At 37.0% G+C, this 21989-nt stretch overlaps 4 protein-coding genes across 7 annotated transcripts in view; 2 read left to right on the forward strand and 2 right to left on the reverse strand.

Annotated features, from left to right (window-relative positions):
• Positions 1 to 637: 637 nt before the first annotated feature.
• LOC108005222 (zinc finger protein Paris) lies at positions 638 to 1393 on the reverse strand. Its single transcript, XM_070997292.1, has one exon. It carries the CDS (start codon positions 1391 to 1393, stop codon positions 638 to 640), a length of 756 nt encoding a protein of 251 aa, XP_070853393.1.
• Positions 1394 to 1803: 410 nt separating this feature from the next.
• LOC108005162 (transcription factor IIIA) lies at positions 1804 to 9845 on the forward strand. Of its 3 annotated transcripts, none has more exons than XR_011604771.1 (3): positions 1804 to 2048; positions 2106 to 3218; positions 9742 to 9845. XR_011604771.1 is itself a non-coding variant. In XM_017068336.4 (2 exons), exons 1-2 carry the CDS (start codon positions 1863 to 1865, stop codon positions 3087 to 3089), a joined length of 1170 nt encoding a protein of 389 aa, XP_016923825.2. In that variant the 5' UTR covers positions 1804 to 1862; the 3' UTR covers positions 3090 to 3726. The 3 variants fall into 3 exon arrangements, 1 of the variants encoding a protein (XP_016923825.2); XR_001767267.4 differs by lacking the exon at positions 9742 to 9845 and adding an exon at positions 3282 to 3726; XM_017068336.4 differs by lacking the exon at positions 9742 to 9845 and having other exon boundaries at positions 2106 to 3726.
• Positions 3763 to 5483, reverse strand: mRpL22 (mitochondrial ribosomal protein L22). Its single transcript, XM_017068337.4, has 3 exons — positions 5128 to 5483; positions 4845 to 5058; positions 3763 to 4143 (listed from the first exon to the last, which is right to left on the reverse strand). The coding sequence occupies exons 1-3, from the start codon at positions 5380 to 5382 to the stop codon at positions 3926 to 3928; spliced, it is 687 nt and encodes a 228-aa protein (XP_016923826.2). The 5' UTR covers positions 5383 to 5483; the 3' UTR covers positions 3763 to 3925.
• Positions 9846 to 9878: 33 nt separating the features above from the next.
• The window catches only part of if (integrin subunit alpha inflated), a 32035-nt gene continuing 19924 nt past the window's right edge, over positions 9879 to 21989 (forward strand). For both annotated transcript variants that reach the window (XM_017068607.4, XM_065868183.2), the window contains exons 1-3: positions 9879 to 10081; positions 19813 to 19943; positions 21536 to 21633. In XM_017068607.4, the coding sequence (XP_016924096.2) occupies positions 9879 to 10081; positions 19813 to 19943; positions 21536 to 21633 (432 nt within the window). The remainder of the gene's footprint in view (positions 10082 to 19812; positions 19944 to 21535; positions 21634 to 21989) is intronic.

The raw sequence follows: 21989 nt of genomic DNA on the forward strand, positions 1-21989 counted from the left end.
ATGTTGTATAAATTAATACAGCTAAATTAGTCCCTGTCCGGTAAAAATGTATAAAAAAAAAATGATATGCAGATTCTTTTCTGAATATATTAGCTACAATACATATATGTTGCATAACATTAATATAGCTAAATTAATATGTAAAGGTACAATGTAAACTATTTTTCGGTAGTCCCTATCCGGTAAAAATTAAAAAAAGTACATGCAGATTCTTTTCTGAATATATTAGCTACATTACATATATGTTGCATAACATTAACATAGCTAAATTAATTTGTTAGGTACAATATATATTTTTTTGGTAGTTCCGTATCCGGTAATCATTTGTGAAAAAATAATATGCAGACATTTTATTCTGTTGGGCTTTTGTGTAACATTAATATAAATAATATAATATTGGAAATGAATTTGATGCTAAACTGATAAAGAAAGGTGAGGTTTCATTTGTTTAAGTGTCCCTTATCCGGTAAATGCCTTAATTCAATATCACGTTGCAAGTCTTTGATTGGGAGTCATCCTTAAAATTGAGACTATCTTCTTTATGCATGGTTAAGTTTGGCTGTTGTTCTTAAGTTCGGGTGATCGGTGGAAGTAGTCGAGTTTTGTGCATTGATATTTGACGTCGCCTACTCGTAGGTTAAGGATGCACTGTTCGCAAGTGTCGTTTAAGATTTGAATTAGTTGTAAAGGACATATTGCATTGGACACAGGGGAACGGTCGTTCTCCGGTGTGTATGCGCATGTGTACCTTGAGGATATTGGCAGCTTTAAAGGTCGCCGAACAGACGAAACACCTAAAGCGTCGTTGCCCGTAGTGTATCTTCAAGTGTTGTGTGTAATTTCCTTTCGATGAAAAACTTCTTACACAATGCGGACACTTGAAAGGTAGATGCTCGGTCAATTTAACATATCCATCCTTAAGGCTATAAAATGTTCCCTGTACATTTTCCTTGATCACTGGGATAGAGTCGGAGTTTGAGATATGGCACTGTTCTTCCTCGAAAATGTCTTCTATAAGTGGCTCGTTTATCACTTGGGGTTCATTTGTACTACAAAAGTCTGGAACTTCTTCCTTAATGTGGATCTCTTGGGGGGCTCCTTCTGCAACTCCTGATTCCTTCGATATGGACACCTTTTTTCCGCTGAAGTCCTCCAGTGAGGGTTTCATTATCTCATCAAATTGTTGATCAGTATCCATATCGTAAGCATTTTCCGCATCCTGCAGGCAGGACTTGCAAATGGTTTTGGGGAAGGGATCATCTTGCTCAACAGGATAGCCACTCCAGTGTGAGAGGATATTCGCAATGCAAGTCCCCGACGCGTGCGTCCGATTAAAGATATTTACCATATTATCGTTGTTTTCCAAGCAAACACGACATATGGACGCCTCCATAGCTCTGAAATGTAACAATATTGTGAGGGATATCTAAGTTAGATGAGATACACTAGCTTACGGCCGTATATTTATGTAGATGACTTACAAATATTCGCTGGATAGTTTGTTTACAGCTATAAGAACCGGGAATTGTGTTTGTACTATCGATAGAGATCGCGTAGGTTGTTAGGGGGATTCTTGAAAATGCTTTTTCTTATCGGAATATTACTAATATTATTTATTGTCCTTATGGTATAGAAATTACGAAATTATTTTGTGGTTGGATGAAAATTATAAGTTGAGTGTTGAACAACATTCTAACTAATTAGTTCCATTTAATAATAACCAGGTTTAAGATATATGTTGAACTATCGATACCTGCTATCGATGGTTAACCGAGATTCAATCGATTTTTGTCTAAAATCATTTCACCATCTGGCAACCCTGTTTAAAGCAATATTGTAGTTTTCGAGAAATTATTTCGAAAATGACGCCTGGGACGCAAATTACGAGCGACAGCGACATGGACACCGTTCTGGAAGAGTTCAAGCAGCGCCATGAGCGCCGGAACAGCATCGGATCCGCCAAGTACTCCTGCAGCTTGCCAGAATGCGGAGCCACCTTCAAGCGGCTGGACCAATTGGACCGGCATGAATATCACCACACGGGAATTGTAATTATAGTGATTTGATCTATATATTTAGCCCATAATAACCCCCGATCCCCGCAGAAGAAGCACGCCTGTGCGTACGAGGGCTGCGACAAAACCTACTCCATAGTAACGCACTTGAAGAGGCATCTGCGGAGCACACACGAGCGTCCGGATGCGACGGTCAAGAAAACCGTGAAGTGCGCCCTCGAAGAGTGCAGCAAGATGTTCATCTCGGTCAGCAATATGACCCGCCACATGCGAGAAACCCACGAAAGTCCACGGGTCTATCCGTGCAGCCACTGCAGCGCCAAGTTCTCGCAGAAACTAAAGCTGAAGCGCCACGAGATCAGGGAGCACACACAGGAGTATCCCTTCACCTGTTCGAAATGCTCGCGCGGATTCTACCAGGAGTGGCAGTGCCAGAGTCACGAGCCCAGCTGCAAGCAGTACGAGTGTCCCGGTTGTCCAAAGAAGTTCGACAAGTGGTCGCTATACACGAAGCACTGCCGGGACACGTTGCACGGCAAGAATCGCCACAAATGCGACCGCTGTGAGTGCGCCTTCGACAAGCCCAGCGATCTGAAGCAGCACATCGAGGTGAAGCACAAGGAGGCCAAGAAACAGGAGGAGGAGACCTCGTTCACCTGCACAGAGGAGGGCTGCGGCAAGAGCTACTCGTACCTGAGGAATCTCCGCCAGCACATGCTGACCGCCCATTCGGGCAGGCGTTTCGAGTGCCAGACCGTGGACTGCGGACGCTGCTTCAGCAGTGCCCAGAATCTGGCGAAACATCTGCTCAGAGATCACAAGGATGGCAAGGTGAAGAAGGACAAGAAACCTAAGGCTACGGAGTCCAATCCCCGCAAGCGAAGGCGCGATGCCGGTCGCAGCAAGCACTCGCAGCTGTCCAAGCTGGCCTGTCTGCAACTGGACAAGGAAGAGGAGGAGGCGGTGCGTGAACGGGAACCCTTAGCTCTTGAAAAGGTCACACAATCGTTGCAGGATGACCCCGTCGAGGAGCTGCTGGCACAAACCCTTCAAGATGAAGAGGAAGTGGATTAGAAGATCGGGTCAAAAACAAACAACTCTGAAAATTCCGAATATTCGATAAAATGAGGCTATACAAATTAGTATACTTTTAAAAAGGACACTGAACCTTGAAGACAAGCTGAAATTGGAGCACAAAAGACGGTAAGCTCAATAGTTTAATAAATCTAAGGAAACTGCTAGTAATTTAACACCAACCAATTAAAGAAACAAGAAATCAAGCAGAATTTTCAAGATACTGCCAAAGAGACAAGAACTTAAACAGATATGACAAGATAAATAGCAAAAACTGCAGAACATCCGAACGCAAATGAAGTTACCTTTTGCCTATATTTAATCATAAGAAGCAGACTTCAGGATGTATAATAAATAAGTTTAGACTTCTCCCTCCTTATTAGTTAATGGTTGTGAATTAAGCTTAAGTTCCATGTAGGAGAGAATTATTTTTGTCGCCGCCTGGAGCGGTTTAATATTCTATTTCTTAATTTTTCTTTTGTGTACTTTAAGCTTCTGAGAATCCCATTCCGTCTAAATCTATTATTTTATTAAATCCTTGACAACCAGACGTCTGTAAATATGCGAAGTAAGAACCACTCATGTGGATTTAAGGTAATATTATTTATAAAATATATCTAAACCTTACCTTAGATGCCATGACATTTTTTATTTTAATAAGTACACTCAGTCGTAATTTAAGCAGTCATACGATGTTCGTATTTTTTGCATTTTTTCTTTTGTTTTTTTATTAAACAATATTCTAAAAACAAAACAAAATGCTTAATGTGTGGACGCGATGGCAGACGTGGATTGGAAAGGTAGGGATCGGTACAGTGGCAGTGCGATTTCGGGGGCTACAGTGAGTTGATGATCTTCCGGCTGCGCATCTGCTCCAGCCAGTGCTCGTACTGCTGCTCCGGCGTCTGTGGCTCCTGGTAGTAGTGCTGCGGTGGCTCGCCCTCCTCCAGTCTCACGAAGTAATGACAGTGCTTGTACTCCACCTTGCCGAAGCGACCGCGGGCGTGGCGCCTTACGCCCTTGAAGACGCGTCCCTTGCCCACAAAAGATTCGGCTGAAAGGTAAATAGAAAATTAATTATTTACTACAATATTAATAAGAGGAACTTGGACTTTGAGAAGTGGTGCTTCTTCTCATTTCCAGGGATCGTAAATAAGAGTTATTTGTGAGTTTTATTTTGAATTCCCTACTGGGCATTTCTTATACTTGAATCTATGTTTGCTTTCAAAATGCTGATTGGTTTTTTATTTTGCGCACAAGAATAAAAGGAGCGTAATTTTGAACGTCTAAAATAATTTAATGCAGTAGGTCTTTTAAAATAAATATTTCAACTTATATTAACAGTCCTTACTCATTTCATTTCGTTTTCACAGATTAGCGAATATATTTATTTTGAAAATTTGTAGAGTTTGAGCCAATGTTTAGTTGTAACAAACTTGTGAGCAGATCTATTTATTTTTAGTTGATCAAAGTGGGTTTATAAAAATGTACTCAAGTTTGAGATAAATGAATTGGCTAAAATGTTCACATTAAAGTTGGTACAAACAATGGGACAGATGTGACAGAAAATTATTAAAGATTCTAGATAGTTAGGATGTTTTTAGCTTCGACAGAACAATAAAAATATATCAAATTATGAAGATGTATGGAAATATTTTATACTTCTTGAGGTAAAATCCTCTCCCATAGCCAAAATTCGAAATTCCACTGCAAGGATGCAAAACTTTTAACCAAATTCTTGGATGCCCCACTCACCGATCCACAGATTGCTCTTGTACTCCACATTGTGACGCTCCACGGCCATTTGCTGGGCCTCCAGAATGGTCTCCTTGACATCGGTGGCTCCCTTTTTGAGCACGAAGTTCAGTTGCTTGAGGGCTTCATCGACGGACATTCCGCGCACGAAGGCGGCAATGTACCACATCTTGTCCGGACTGTATTTGATGTTGTTGCGCATATGGCAGACGTACTGAAAATGCGGGTGATATGTTGTATTACAACCGGGTTATCAGGCGGATGGTATCGCAATCTTGCTTACCGCCTTCCTGGGCTCCTCGTCCGTTTCCTGCGGCGGATGGACCGTCTTGTTGTACTCCAGCCATTTGCGGGGTCCGTAGTTGTACTTGTTCCACTTGGCACACAACATTCCGCCCGTGTGCAGGGATTTCACTTGGAGGGCAGGTGGAGCTGTTGATATGACGACCGGGTTTCCGGTTTCCCGCGATCTAAGGAGCGCTGCTCCCTGCGACACCTGCAGGCGCAGCTGGCCCATCTGCCGGATCACCTTGTGCATCTTAAGTTTGCTATTTTATCACAAAAAATCCAAGCAATTCGATTGGGAAAGGAAAACGCAGACTTCTCGTTTGGTCGCGTAATCTGCCAGCTGAGGTATCGATATCCCGATAACATCGATATACCGACTATCTGGCCGTTGGTTATTGCCACACTTTGAAAATCGATATTTTGGTTTTGATTTTTTCAAAGTTTCAGGTTTTAAAAATGCATCGTTGCAAATTTAAAAAATTTTCAAAAAGGTCAGGTGTTAATATACTTTGCAATTTTTGTTTAAACAGTTTTTGTTCATTTTTGATTCAGACGCACTTTACATGGATTTCCTGGTTCTCATACCTGTTCGCCACCATCTCAACCAGTCCCAACAAACCCTGTCAGGGAAATTCTTCTAGTGAAGCCATCTTTTCCTTAAGAATCCTTGTTTCTGGAGCATTTGTTTTGATCAGATGGTGTACAAACGAAAACCAGCTGACGGTGATATTTAGGAGTAAAATAGCAGCTGATTTGCGGGCGGTCTGGCAGCCCACGCTCAGGTGGCAAGTCCGTCTGGCAGCTCTTTAAGTACTGTTAATAAATTAAATAGGTTTATTTAATTAGTAAAAACAAAATAAACAAAATAACAATTTAATATTCTTATCTTTGAACATGAAGAAAAAAATTTGAAACTTATGTACATTTAAAATTTGTAACGTATATTTTCATTTAGTTATTGTTTTGGGCTTGTGTTTTAACTATAAGTTCTTCCCAAAGGCGAATCATCAATTTTTTAAATTAATAATTTTCTTATTTAGAGTAATACAAATCTATAATTTTATTAACCATTTGAGATTCAGATTATAAAACCTGGTGAAATATTGTGCTTTGAGCCATGGCACATTTCATTTCGCGCCCACATTCAAATCCCATAACGGTCCGGTATCACCAGCGCCTTTCCAGCGGGGTTTGAAATTGTATCTGAAAGATTGCCGGCCAACCACTCGCTGCATTCGGTCGCGTGAAGCGGTTCTTGGCTGATGTGATTGTGATGTGCGGAGCGCTAGCGATCGAAACGGAAATTTGAAGGGCGCCAGTTTCGATACGATTTAAATTTTAAATTTCGAAAATACAAATTCGCGTTTGCACGTTCAATTGATGGTAATTGAAAGGCGAAACTGTTTGTTTGACATCCGATACATTTGTCTATCTAATGCGGTGGAGTGCGAGGGCTCATTGTTTGTTTATATTAATTTGCATTGCCACTTTGCTCTGCCTCGGATGGCCGACAAAAAATGCATGAATAGTCGGATTGCAAAGCATTCCGAGATCTTGTGATTGCAAATCTAAACCATCTGGATAAATGAGTGAACCTATTTTCACTGTAGCGTTCTAGTTTCGAGGAAAAATCCACGTGCCCAAAGCACACTAGAAAATCTCTTTATAAATCTTGTTGTTTTCCAAATAATTTTCAAAGTTCATTTTGCAAAGTAAAGTAAAGTTGAAGTAATTTTTAATTAAAATCGATAAGGTAAAATTTACACAACTAAGCAAAAGAAAAAATTTAATTATTTTAAACTCGGGTATTTTAAATTAATTAAATTTTAATGACGCTATATATCTGTTAGATAAATAACATCAAATATGTAGTCAACATTGAAAATAGTTTATCTCTAGAAAAAACTTTCAAAGTTTATATGTGTACCAAGGGCATTTAAAAATGCTTGGAAAAAATGTGTTTTGTTTTAAATTTTGGAATTTATTGAATTGGAATTTAAGTTCTGACTAAATTTTTTAATTTAAAAAATTTTGCTAAATCGATATAGACAATTTTTTTAAAAATTAAGATGAAAACAACTCTTTGAAATGCTCAGTTGTGAAAATTTTACCCAGGTCCAATTTAAATACATCTATGACCAATCTTTCTTGCATATAAACCTTCCAAAATCAAATGGTCGAAACTTCTGCTAACGGAAATTACAGTCTTCCCACACGAAACTCACCTATGAAAATTTTTTCGAGTGGGATGCTCGCACATAGATAATGAAAAAATAAACTTTTGCTATCATTTCGGTTGTTAGAGAGCTGCGAGGCTGCTCTCCCGAGTCTAGAGGCTAGTGTCTAGAGACTAGTGTCTAGAGTCTCCAATGAGTAGGCGATCTTACACGACTACGACACCGATGTTGCCTATTGCTGTGCTAAGGTGTATTTAGCAGATAGTCGTGGTTTAAATCTTGCTGCGATCGCTGCCGAGGTAGAGCAAAAAATCTAAAAAAAAACTAAAAATAAAATGACAAACAATAAATAAAAGTGAACTACGTTAATTACCTGCAAAAATGAGATAATAAAAACACGCGACGCGCTAAAATTTGTTTTTAACATTTTTTTCAAGTGACGAAGCACCAGTGAAAAGTGCACTCACAAAATAAATATACTATATATATGTTTAAAAAAAAAAAAAAAACAAAAACAAATTAAACGCAAATAGGCAAAATCAATAAAGTGAACCAACGCACTGATGTCTCAGCTGTATTTGCACCCATTTTGTGCAGTGTAGACGATCTGTATATGCACGTCTATATATACATGTGCATATATACCTAGATATAGGCGGACTCTGATTGGTGTAGCGCCCAGCATCCAACTTTTTAGATTTATTTTTAGATAAATGATCGGGTGTGTGTATTTTTTCCACTAATTTGATGTGTTTTTTTCGAATTCATATCTTTAACATCTGGGCAAGATTGTATGGATTGCAGGACTACTACTAGTTATCTACAAATGATGAACAAGAAATAGAAAAGTGTTAAAAATATGTTTCAAAATGTATTAAAAATAAAATCACAGATTTTGGCCACAAATAATTTGTACACATTTTTAGAGACTTTCACAAAAGTGCTGTAAAAAACTGCTTAGCGCTACTTTATTTGTTTCTGCTTTAATGCAAAGTGGCAAACTTTCAGTTTACAATTGAGTTTGCCTGGCAACGAATATACATTTTTCGACTGCAAATTAACTGACTTATTTATATTGGCACATTTGTGAATGTGAGCAGCATGATCAATTTGTAGAACGTTAAACTGCTTACACCATATGGCGTTCTACAGCGAATTTTCTTTTATTTTTATTTTTAATTATAATCCATTTGCTTGTCTATGAATGGCAGCCGCCCATCAATGAACTCGAGTCGCCCACACTCGGCGGAAAAACTAGGCAATATGTGTAGTGAAAAATGTTTCAAATGTCACCTGCACACCGCCTACAACTTTTGTTGTTGGTCACACAAACTTAGATACACGTAAAAAAATCTGATTAGCCATCAACATCTGTTTTTAATTTAACATTTTCAATTCAATATGCCAAGATTTCTTTATTATATTATTTACTGTTTGTTTCTTTGAAAGTGATTTTGATCAAAGGAGCATATTAAATTAAATTTGTGTGGGAAGGGCTGCCTGGTTGCCACATTACTAATGCTTCTTAGCGGCTATTTTGTTATTTTGGCCAACCTGTTTGACGGCAAATTACGTCACCATCTAAACGTTGATCGCAGAACTCGCCAAAATCTTTGCTCCTAGCTGAAAAGCAAACGAAAAACCGTAAAAATCTTTGCTCAGCGAGAAACCGTCAAAAATGCCTTAAGACAACAAATCTGATTTTAAAATTAGCCCAAGATAAACAAACGACCTGACTAATACCCTAGAATTTGGCTCAAGTGCGAATAGGAAAATAAAAGATATATAGCAAATATGTAAGATATTATTTAAAACAGTGAAAACTTAACAAAACATAAAAGTGAATTGCAAAAATATATAATAATGATATACAGAAAATAATTATTAAAAACGAAAAAAATATATAAAAATAAACAATAAACAAACAAATATTTACCACCAAAACATAATAAATACGGATAGCATAACAAAATAAATTAGAAATGCAGTTTATTGGATTTTTGGCATTGAAAAGAAACTGAACCGTGCGATAAAGACCAATTTGGAATACTCGTAATTGCCCCGACATCCGACATTAGATAGAAGATATTAGATATTAGATATCCAACCAGCCCTAACCACTCCGCCCACCTCGCGATTCCCAAGGCCAGAGATCTTGATTTTGTATGTTGAGCGAGAGCGGAGACAAGACGACCATATAGTCTTAAAGATATGGAGACACTCACTATTTGCTGAGTTGAAGAAAACACTGAGTTGTACTTTTATGTATCTTTCGTGTTTTATGCTCTCTTCTATTTTTTTTTTGTGTTTTGTTTTTGGAATCTTAACTCATTTCGGGCCAAGGTTTTATACAATAAATAAAAAACCGCGTGCGTGTGTGTGTTCGTCTCTTTTGACCATATGTTATAATAATTCTCGATCTCGATCGACAGCTGTGAAGATGCAAGCGTAAAAGTGCAAAGTTCTTGGATGCAAGCCCAACGAAATCGATTAGAAAGAAAGTAAAAATTCAGAAGAAAGAACTCAACGAAAAAAAGAAAGTCTCAATAGAAAGATAAGAAAGTGCAAGATGAGTGGAGACCTATTCCACCGAAGATGGATGGGTGAGTCCCTGATAATGATCCTGATCCTGCTTACGATCGCGATATCCACCCATGGCTATAACATCGATCTGCCCAGTTACGTTCGATTCCGACAATCCCCCAACACGATGTTCGGGTTTAGCATTGCGATGCACAAGGCTCGAGGTGGATTCTACAGCAATCAGCATAAGTAAGTTTTTCAAAATTGAATCTATATAACCATAAGTCACAGCCCATCTTTCAGGTCTACATTTCTACCACTTAGTATATATCTTAAACCATTATTTCTAGTACCTCAAACCATGCTACGTCCATTACAACTTCTGAATAAGGTCATTTATTTCCCTCTATCTTTAAACGACCCTCTTGACATTTCTTTTCACTGAATTATCTTCATTTGAAGAAATGGGCTTTAAACTCATGCCTCATGTAAGATAAGTAAATCATGAGAGATTTAAGCACGCTTTATATTTTATGCAGTCTGTGTGCATATTATCACAAGAGAGTTGCTATCGGATACTCTTTTCCATTTCTTTACTTTTGTACTTAAAAGATGCTGGTCCACTTACATTATGATAAATAGCATTTCTTTAAATTCTTTGTTAAAAAGTTATTACATTTTTAAAATAATGTTATAATTCTTATAGATAAATGTTTTTAAATATGGGGCCTAAGCCATGTTTTTTTTCTGTGTATCTTGAGCTCATTATTGATAGTGGTATAGTGCCCAAAAATATTTTACGATATGATGAAAAGGGGAAAACGAGCGCAGCAGTGCAGTGTTAAAATCGGAATTAAGTCATTTCCGTGTGATAAAAGAATTCGTTAAATATGTTAATATTTCCGGGTTATTACGGTTTCATTTCTTTTAACAGACATGATTCAAGTCGTAATTTTTGTAATAATGGTCTAGAAAAAAACCGAATGAGTTGGATTCGTCATGAAAATAAAGATTAAAATTTAAAGAAATATTGTTTTAGTTTTATGGAAATGATTTTGGTATTCATTTTCATAAAAAAAGAATATTTTTTGCTACACTTTTAAAATGTCTTTAATTTTTAATCTTTATTTTCAACTTATTCGATTTATTTCTAGGCTATTATTAAAAAATGTACGACTTGAATCATGTCTGTAAAAAGTATATGCTATATAAAAAAATATTAAATAGTTCTTAGAATGCTTCAAGATTCCATCAACTATAAATGTTATCAATTGGCAAGACTTTGGTCTTGACAGACCACTAGATTATTCTTTTTTTCGCAGCCGGCCGTTTGTGGTGATAATCCAGTGACATGTTAATCTGTGGGTAGAGATTCCGGCTATCTGCAGCCCAGCACGCAACGACTTTTCCTATCGCGACGAGCGTGTAAATATGCATCCAGAATGCTAAACGCCCATTAGTTTCAATCGCCCCAAGATAGCATCCCCAGTCGGAAAAGATTCATTGATAAATTTACGAGTGTGGCGCAGTGTGTCCCATTGCAACCCCTTGCCATCTAAATCTATCTGGGACACTCTTGACTTTTTGCCTTTCAAGCGGAAAGTTTATAGTGGCTCTTCCCGAGAGCCTGACCCCTTGACAAATGGCGAAAACATATTTCCCGCCTATACAATTCACCCAATAACTTTCCAGCTATTCATGTGAGCCGTTCGATTGGAGCGATAGCCTTTCTGAACCCACAAAGTTCAGCTTGATGGACCGTGTTAATCGCATGGTCTCAGCTCTACACTGCGAGAAAACTACATTTAGGTTAGGAAGTGCATTTAAAAGAATTTTGTAAGATATATGGGGTATATCTAAATTTGTTACCTAAATTATAAGACTGTTTTTTAATTATTGCTGTAACTTTGTAACTCAAAAAAATCATATCAATATTTTAAGAAAATTCTTAGATACGATGGAAACATTATATAAAAGCATTTAAAGTAGGGGGAAAAATCTATAAACTATTCGTATGTTGTTAAAGTATTTAAAGTTTTAAAAATTAATATGTTAAATTAAATACATTGTTATTTTACAAATTGTTTTGTATTTCAATTTTCGATGTGGAAATAAATATTAAAATAAATAACAGGACTAAGACTAAACTGTGATTTTTAAAATTGACAAGATTGTTCTTATAAAATTAGTTAGTATTTTTAAATTCCTGGCCAAGATTATGGTAAATTTAGTAGATAGAATCTTGTCTATTATAACATTATATAATATTTTAAATATTTAAAGTTGTGTAGCTTATAATTTCTGTGTATTGTGGGATTCCGGGCCAGTCTCCTTAGACTTTTCGCACGTTAGCTGTTTTGATGGTCCGAATAGAAGAGGAGGTGCTTTGGGGTCTTCCAAGGAGCGTTCAAGTACTGGGGACCCGAGACGAAGTCGCTAAAGAACTGAAGATACGTACCATCGATAGAGAGAGTGGCTGGGTGAAAGAGTGGCGACCAGGCTATAGGCTATCAGGGCAACAGCATCTGGCTACGTGTGTGAATGGCCTTTTTAGCCGTTTGCACTTCTTTCCTCGCCATAAGTCTCTATAATCCATATACACACAACAACACACGCTAAAGATACAAAAAAAAAAAAAGAACTAGATGCCCTGCGCTAAGTGCACTTAAAAGCAACGAAAATTATTTAAATGCAGCGTTAAAAATGTTTACAATTCAATAAACAGACGCAAACACACACGGAATTTGGTTAGACCCTGCCCCAGAAGAGGCGACAACTGAAGATACAAATACATAGATAGGGAAAACAGAACAATAAGTTAGCACCAAGCGACTTTTAACCCACGATGGTTGAACTCTGAATGCTCTTTGAAAAGTATCTCTGAAATGTATCTGAAAGTGTTTAGCATGTTATGCATCTTAAAACGTTTAAGTGCTTAGGTTGAGTTATAACTTCTCAAAGCTAATTTTGTTGAAAACAAAGCATTTAAAAGTTGAAAGTCATAAACTGACAAATACATTTTTATATTATAGACAAAGTCTTAAAAAATAATTCTTTAAAAAACCCTATAAAGTTTAAACCCATTAAGTTCAACTGACATACTGTGAGCAAATACTTTTTAATATTATACACTCAGACATCATTGATAGCACTATCTACCAGTGAACTTTATATAGTACACACCACATCAGGGAATCCGCTACGAAGAGTCGCAATTCTTATAATTATGATCTTGGCTGTCTGAATAGAGTGCTACCCTGCTGCCGAAGGGCATTACTTTTGGGGTCCATGGCCAAGGGGTTCTTCCCCTCCGTTAAAAGCTTAAAATTACCCGACTCCATTCTACAGACTCATGAGATAATTGTGTGCTAAACTCAGAAGACAAAAGAGACAAAAAGCAAAGAGACAACGAAGTGATGAAAGTGGTAAACACAAGGTGCCTCGGTAACACGTTGTGGTTATTGTTTATAAGGCAAAGCCGTTGGCCAATATGTGGTTTGCCCTGAGAACGGCAGAATCGTTGCTTGTAGGCAATTAATACAGTGTATCCGTATCTACAGAGGCTGCTCACACTTGTATCTCCATTGCCGCCTTGGATACCAAAAGAGTATCTATATCTGTATCTTTAAATGTACTTGCACAGCAAAGTATCTCGCGGTGCGACATCGTTTTCTATGCGCGTTCTATTTACGGTCAAGTGTTTAGAGATACATGTGTGTACTCTCAAACGGCAAGGTTGTTGTCGCGCTTCACCCAATTGGCCAAATAAAGTCGTTCTGTCCGTTATCCAGAACGAGAGTCGATCGGCCGGCCACTGGCCCCAAGTTTCCTTATAGACGGATAATGGCCAGGCCAACTCATTAGCCTGACCCCGTTCCTCGTGCCTTGCCTGCTTATGGGATCCTTTAATGTTCTATCTGGTTCAGCTTCTCAGCCGAATGGCTCTATTGCGGTGCGAAGTGAAATCGTGGAATACATCCCACATTTTCTAACCAGCTAGGTTTAAATAATGATCTTAAATTGTGTTGCTAGCTATTCCCATATGATCTCGAGATCTTACCTCTGTATTTCCCTTGATTAAAATAATAATATGTAATTATTCTATACATATTTTAAAATTAAAGAATGATCCTTTAATGTTCTATCTGGTTTAGCCTCAGTGCGAAGTGAAATCGTGAAATACATTTCACATTTTTCACCCAGCCAGGTTTAAATAACGATCTGGAAATCTTACCCTTTATTAAAATTCATTTCCTAATATTACCATAAGTTCTATACATTTTTTATAATTACACTGACTCATTATTGACAGATTAAATATAGAACTTTCTGTCTGCTTAGATTAGTAATCAGGGAAGCTGTAATCTCTTAAAAAGTTTTTCACTTTATGTTCTAGAGATTTTTATAAAGGGTATTTGTTAAACATTTTTATGACAAGTGTTCTATTTATATTCTATAATTCAAATAATGTAATATTTGCAGATAAGTGTTCGGTCCAGCTTTAAACTTTTCAATAGTTTTTCTGATTAATAGAAACTTAGAAGTGTATATTGAGATGTTAATTATGTTATATCTTATTGAAAATACAGTTAATTTATTTTTCCAAAAAATTTATAAATCTTATCTGTTAAATATTTTTATGAAGGGTAAGATTAGCCATTTTAAATGCAACAAATTTATTTTTTAATTAAAAAAGGAAAATTTAATAAGTGACACTTGCAAGATCTTTTGGGCAAATAGGTATTCAACCATTTTCTTGCGACATTAGGTAATTGAATCTTGGAGATAGCATCTCCAAAGTCACCCCCTGGACTACTTTTAGCCACTTCTCCAGTAGCCCACCAACATCGACGGCAGATCACTTGAGGAGTTCATTTAGGGTCTGGTCTCCATTGCGTCTCTTGTCTTAGAGTCTATGGAGTCCTCCCTCGGCAATCCAGTAAGTGGGTCTGGGCAATCTATCTATTGCATAAACTCAAATAAACTACTGTCAGCTGCAGCTGAGATCGTATCGATCGCTTGTCTCTCGGCCTTTTTGTTGTGGTTATGAAATGGCAAAAACGGCGGCAGGCAATGAGAACTGTAATTGATTTCAAATATTTATGCCGTACATGCACCGAGAAAAATGGTAATATATATCCCTATTACATTTGTTTATTAATATAGAGATGTAACATTTCATATATTCAATGTTTTAAGGGTTCTATGAGCTTTTTTAGAAGTTTCAAATATATTATTTATGCAAATTGCTTAATACTAAAACGATTCTCTCAGTGACTATTTTGTGCTGTGTTCGAGTACTAGCATATTAAATGAAATAAAAATGTTTTTAATGTTTTATCAATAAGGAAATATTTTAAAAACTGAAATATTCAACGTTTTTAAAGTTCGGTGAGGTAGTATAAGGTCTTCCAAATTAATACATAAATTGTTAAAGATTAAAAAAAATATTTAAGAGATTTTTTTTTCCTTCTCTGTAGGCTTATACTTTGGCATTTTCATTTGTTTGGTCGAACCCCCTTAATTGCCGCTTGATTGCAGAGCCTCGAGTGCTGTGGAGTAGATATCCATCGCAGATCGGAGATCGTTGAATGGTGATCGCAGATCAGCTGGCTATACGGGGCCCAGGGGAAAAACGGAAGTGTCAATGTGTAAAAAAGGTGCTGGGAAACCGCACACACGCACTTATGTAGGTACGTGGAAATGGTAAATTGAAAATGGAAAACTGGTAAATGGTAAATACTAAATCGCTCAATGGACAAAACAAACGCCGGGGCCTGTCACGTGTGCAAGGGTTTCAGTTTTCCCAGTTTTCCCATACCTCCGGGGGGCGCACACATGTTTAGCGCCGACACGCCCTCGCCGCAGCCCACTTTTTCCAATTTTCCCCGAGTCTTCGGTTTCGATCCTCACACCCTCATATCGCAGCCTACCGATCCGATCGTTTCGGTTCCTTTAACGCGGCCTGACTCCGCAAGTGAGTTGGCTGTTTTCCGAAACGAAATGTTCTCCCTTTTATTCACAATGTACATTATTTAAAAGGTTACTGGTTATACAGTCTCCCTCAAAAGTCAGTCTTGATCAGCGGAAGTTGGGTTCAAAGTTGAAAGAGCAAAACAAAGGCTTAAAGCAATTTAAAAAGAACTAGGAAATTGAAATGGTACATAGATCAGATGAAACTATCCAAACAACATTTTCAAAATTTTTTATAATTTGATGTTAAGCTAAAAATATTTTTTTAAGAGTAAGGATATTTTATTTAATATATTTACCACTAGAAAAATGCAGCATTTTTAAAATTTATAAAATATCAAAGTAATTTTTTAGTATATTTACAACTTTTACAAAAATGCAACACTGTTGAGAAATATCATTCATAAATTTTATAAAATATCTAAATATAATTTATGACACCTATAACATTTTTAAAACTTCTGCAATTTTAAGGTAATTTTCCCAATGGGTTTTCCTTTTGTTACAAAAATAATTGCCAATTTATTTTATAGTTTAGTACCATAAAAATAATTTTGGTCGCCATTTCTAACGTTTGAATTAATTGAAGTTTTGAAATTTTGCTTAATAACCAAACCACTGTTGAATTGAAGTATCTTTCCGATTTTTATTTGGCAATTAAAGAATATTAATGGTCAACAAATTTGACCCATTTAATGACAATAGAAGATCTTAAATATAGATGATTCTGCAGCTGTCTTCGGGGATATCAGACCCTAGTGCGCTGACTTTCCAGAGGCACTGTGGTGGACTTAATTCATTCAAGAGGAGAGGAGGATGTGTGGCAGGAAGCATGCGCAGCTTCACACGAGCCCCGCACCCACGTCACTCGAAAAGTGAACTGGAGAAGGTCTAGAAATCGCTCTGAAACCGAAACACACTCGTATATCTGTGCAGACATTCGAAAATACTTATATATACCTACATATATGGTATGGTCGTCACATCCTGCGAGCATGTGTTCAGCGAATGACTCGGAAGTCGGGGGCTTAGTAGAGGCGGCAATTTTCGAAAAATGTTATTTTTAAAACATTATTTTTATTGCGGCTGCTGCACGCGACGTCGAAGGTATGTAATTGAAGACGGGTCTCCCTGGGCCATCTCAATTTAGCATTCAAGGCGCGAAGCAACAGAAGGTTTTCATTTCTCTACCATTGTATTTTATTTTATTTTATTGTATGGTCGCTCCTTTCTTCCCTGAATTTTGTGTTCAAGACATGTGTGCGGAAAATTGGTTTTCGATCTATCCTTTCCGGCGCATTCCCTACCAATTGAGACATTGAACTGTATCGAAATTAAAAATCGAACAATCGCATTTGTTCGTTTGGCGCCTGGTCCCATGTATTTGTATTTTTATTTCACTTTTCAATTGACGCGCATTGATTTCGATTATTTTAGAGGCTGGTCGGGGGTTTTGATCTTGATAAGGTCCACTGAGCACCAAAACAATATCATCGCATTCCAAACTGACGCGTGCTCTACAATTTACGAATTAAAAAAAATTAAATTACGTAAGCCAGAACGCTTGACTGGCTGAAATTTGTTTGGCAATGGGGAAAAATTAAATATGATATCATAAAAATTGTCATAAAATCGGAGGAGATATCCATTAATGATTTGTATTATTATAGGTCAGTAACTATATTTTTTAGAAAAACAAATAAAGCTAAAAATATATATTTATTTACCCTACTTCTTAAAACAACAATAAATTCTGGTGTGCCATACTGGGAAATCAATTGAAATGAGCCAAATAAACAAATATACATTAATCATCGCGAGTGAAGAAAGGTTTCTTTTGAGAATTTACGTTATTCATTGATTCATTTAAATGAAATGCAAATGCGATCTGTGAGGCGCCCCCTCAAACAAAAATTGGTGGAGGTTGGGGAACCTGTTTGAGTTTTGTGTCATTTCTGCTTGTCTGTCCATAAATTAATATTAATTATTTTCAAGGGGGAGCCAGAGAGAATGATCGAATCGACGCCGATCGATGAATGCCAATGATGTCAGCACTGAGAACCGAACCGTTTATAAGATAGAAAGATACTCGAATTGAGGTTGAGAGAGAAAATTCGACCAAAAGCACTTAATAGAGCTTTTGGATATGGGGTTCTTACTACTACTAGGTACTGAAAACCTAACGTATTTGCCTCGCCCAGTAATAAAGTGCAGCTGCTTATTTGTGTAATTTAAATCTTTTTTAAATACATTGCAAATGCCACCAGAAACAACAGCTTGCAAACTTCCAAAAACCCGCTTCATTCATTCGTTATAAACCCTCCCATTTATTGAGATGCACTGGGGGAAAATTGAATATATATATGTTTAAGTTGAAATAATTTGTTTTTTTTTTAATCATAAGGAATTATTTAGATTTTAAGGATAGATCATCAAAGTAATTTAATATATCTTCCTGAATGTCAAACAAAATCAGATGAATTAAAAATGAGTAGTTTATTAAACACTGGACAAAAATATATAAGGATAGGTATGGATAATTAAATTCTTTTCAGTATAAAGAAAATTTATCTATGGACCTAGAAGATGTATTCTTCAGGATATATAGTCAGAATAGTTCTAAAAGCCTTTACAAATTTTGAACATACTTCTGGGTCTTAAAATTTTTGGCACAGTGCACTACTCGTTCATTCATAGGAAGTTCCATCTTCTTTGGGTCGCTCCCTCTCAAGTTTCACGCATCTGTGCAATTTTTGCTTTAGCGTCAAATTGTTGCATGTGGGCCGAGCAGGTCGGCCAATAAGGGGGTGGCATTGGGGGCGGGGCAGCTCAGGGGGAGGGGTTGTTTAATCAACTCTCAAGTGTTTGATTTGGACCGTTTGCGGCATGCCTCGTATAGCATCCGTAGAAGTTTGTCCACACAGAGAAAAAATATTTCAAATATATTTGCATATTTTAAAAAAATATTTAAGGTATCTAAGAAACATTAAAAAAAATTATATTGCTTCATTTGAACCACTTTTCGGTACTACAATCAACTTCACAAAATATTAAGTATTGGTTATTGGTTCATCAAGTGATACCGTAAATATATTTCTCATTTTTAAAGTGGTATTCAAAAGTATATTCCATTTCTGTTAAAATTTTCAGAGCACAGACTAAGGGACTATAACTATTTAAGGGTATAATTTATTTTTTATTTATATAATATTTTAATATTTGATATTCTCTTATATATTTTTAAAAATATATTTATAATTGCAAATTAATGTCAATCTGATGTTTTAATTTTTCCCGTGCATACATTCACTTTCCGTTTTATTATTTTCAATTTTAATGAAGGCCCATTTAGTGCACCCTAGGGTTAAAGTAAAGTCGACGACCATCGGCTGGCTGGGCACCCTTTTCTTTTCTGTTCGCCGCACTTCCGCATTCAAAGCTAATGACAGCTGCCAATGTGTGTGCCATGATGAACTGCTGCCCCTGGAGGAGATCGTTTGTGGAACCACTAGAACCACCAGAAATACCAGAGCCACTGACTCCCGGGAATTCAGAGTCAGGGGGGAGGATCAGAACGAGGGTGCGGGCGGAATGCCCTATAAAGAGGGTTGCCAAAAGGCAAATAGGGAGGTTTTATCGGCTTAGGACATTTCAAGAATTCAATTTAAAGTGTTATAGGAATGGCCAAAAACACATTGATGGATCATAAAAGACATTGAGCAGGGTTGAGTTCTCAAGAGATGATTAAACAAATTGTTCAGTTTCTAATTAAGACAAGCACTTGCATCAATATTATGGGTATTCAACATCTATAAAATCGATAACCATATCTTACAGTACAGAATGGAACCTTATTTGTTAGCATTTAGTGAGGCTTTCACAATTGTAATTGCTTTTGTATTGATTATGCTAAGTAGTTATCATTATTTTGGCCATACCATACCATATCATAATATATTTTATTGCAAGTCTCTACCCCATTTTAACCCTTATTTTTTCCGTTTCAGTGTCAGCTTGATCGTTGGAGCTCCCAAATTCGATACATCCCGTTACCAGCAGGGCGTATCGGAGGCCGGCGGTGTTTTCAAATGCAGCCTGAACGATGACGACTGCAAATTGGTGCCATTCGACTCCAAAGGTAATTTAATCGAAGCAAAAAAAAAATCTACAAAAAATAACACTTAAATCGGGTACCCTTTTCGAGTCTGTGTCTGTGGGTTCCTCGTGAGAGGATCGGAGTTCTCTAGCAGCGAACTTGGCGCCAATCCCCGCCAGAAACTGGCGCCAGGGAAGCACAAATCGCAATTAGTTTATTTATGGCCTACACGCATGCGCAACCTTTTAGTATGCAAAATGCGGAGAATGCGCAATGTGCAGTGGCAAAAAAAAAAATGGAAAAAAATAAGAAAAACACATACGAAAAATCCAAAAGTGCAATAATATATTTTTAGACAATTGCCGGGAACATCCTGGGCATAAAACGGAAATGATAAACTTACTCACCAACCTCCCCAGTATACTTCCTCCTGTCGCTCCAAAGTTTTTGCATATTTTTCCCATTAACCGACGGCCCTCCACTCTGCGTTTTGTCTGCCATAAATATGCAATTTGATTTTGCAACGCAGATCGGGGGGGAAAAAAAAGAGGAAAAAGAAAACACCTCGGGTAAAAGTTATTGACACGTGCCCCATCAGACTGCAGACTCGATAATGGATGTTGGCGAACCATAATGCTCACGGGGGGTGTGTCCCATAAATTCACTTTGATCCCCAACTCCCTTTCAATAACGCTAAAATAATATATAAATCTCTGCTCAAACTCATGCTTAATGTGGCTAAAAAAAACAAATAACAAAAAAAAGGAGTCAACAGGTGCTTCATTCAGCTCGCAGGTTCGTTGGGTTTGGTCATCTACTAAAGTGTTTCAGCCCTGTGATTCATCCATCCATTAGTTGTTAGATCTTAGTCACCTTTCATCTCGGCAATGCGTTGTCTTCATGACTAAATATTCATAAATACAGCGGAAGGAAATTTACGTATATCCGTTTCGTCTCAATACGCAATGATTAATGGTTATTATTTGAATTTTTACTGGTGATTCAGAAGAGTTTCTTGGATTGGATCAGGATAGTTTTATTTTGAACAGCTGAGTGAAACTCTATACGGAAAAAAGATATGATATAAAGGTCCTTTTTCAACCACTTGCTTACCTATTATTTCCCTAATTTCTCTAGCAATCCCACCTCATCCATCACCTTTAATTGCCATCATCCATGGGCCATTTATCCCTCATTAGGCACCCGCCCAAAAATTTGTACAGTCCGCACACCCCTATTGCAAATTTCTGTACATCCTAAAGCACCTCACTGTACCCCTGAAATTATGCCATAAATCACTGACAGAAGGAAGTGACCATCATCATTATCCACGTTGTGCTCAAGTGTGTTGTGTTCTCAGTGTAGCTTAATTAGTTTGCCTTTCTCCCCCTGAAAAATACATATTACATATTAATTTCACTAAATTGTTCATTTCCGTCCACATTTTGTCTGAATTATTTCTTCGTCTTTGCCTTCGCTATCCTCATATCTTAATCTTTACCCGCTTTTTGAGTATATTTGAAAATTAGGTTTATTATATTTGCTGTCGCTGCCATGCAATTTTGATTTGCGAAATAAAGATGTCGGTTGTTTATTTGCCGAGTTAATAATATGAATTTCTCTTTTTATAACAGGCAACAATCGGAATGTGGATAAGGAGATCGTGGACAGGAAATCCTATCAATGGTTAGGAGCTACGGTGGCCACGGGTCGGGATAGTGACTTGGTTGTGGTAAGTTAAAAAATAATAATATTTATATAATTAAGATGTATAACAAACATATAAATATTTTGTATTATGAAATGTGGGAGTTTTAATTCAATTTAAATAGTTTTTAACTTGAACTTAACAGATTTAATCAGATTTTGGTGACCATTGCGAATGCCACCATTACTTTCATTTTTAGTTTTATTGGTTAGGGATTTAATGGTTCCCTTTTTCTAAGCGTTAAAAAAATAAAAGTAATATTATTTAAGATATATAAAAAGAATATTGCTATTTTATATTAAACCGGGACTAAAATTAAGTCTTAATATAAGCAGTTTTTACCTTGAACCTAACAGATTTAACCAGATTACGATGACTAT

Source organism: Drosophila suzukii, chromosome X (assembly GCF_043229965.1).
Source record: "Drosophila suzukii chromosome X, CBGP_Dsuzu_IsoJpt1.0, whole genome shotgun sequence".
NCBI lineage: Eukaryota > Metazoa > Arthropoda > Insecta > Diptera > Drosophilidae > Drosophila > Drosophila suzukii.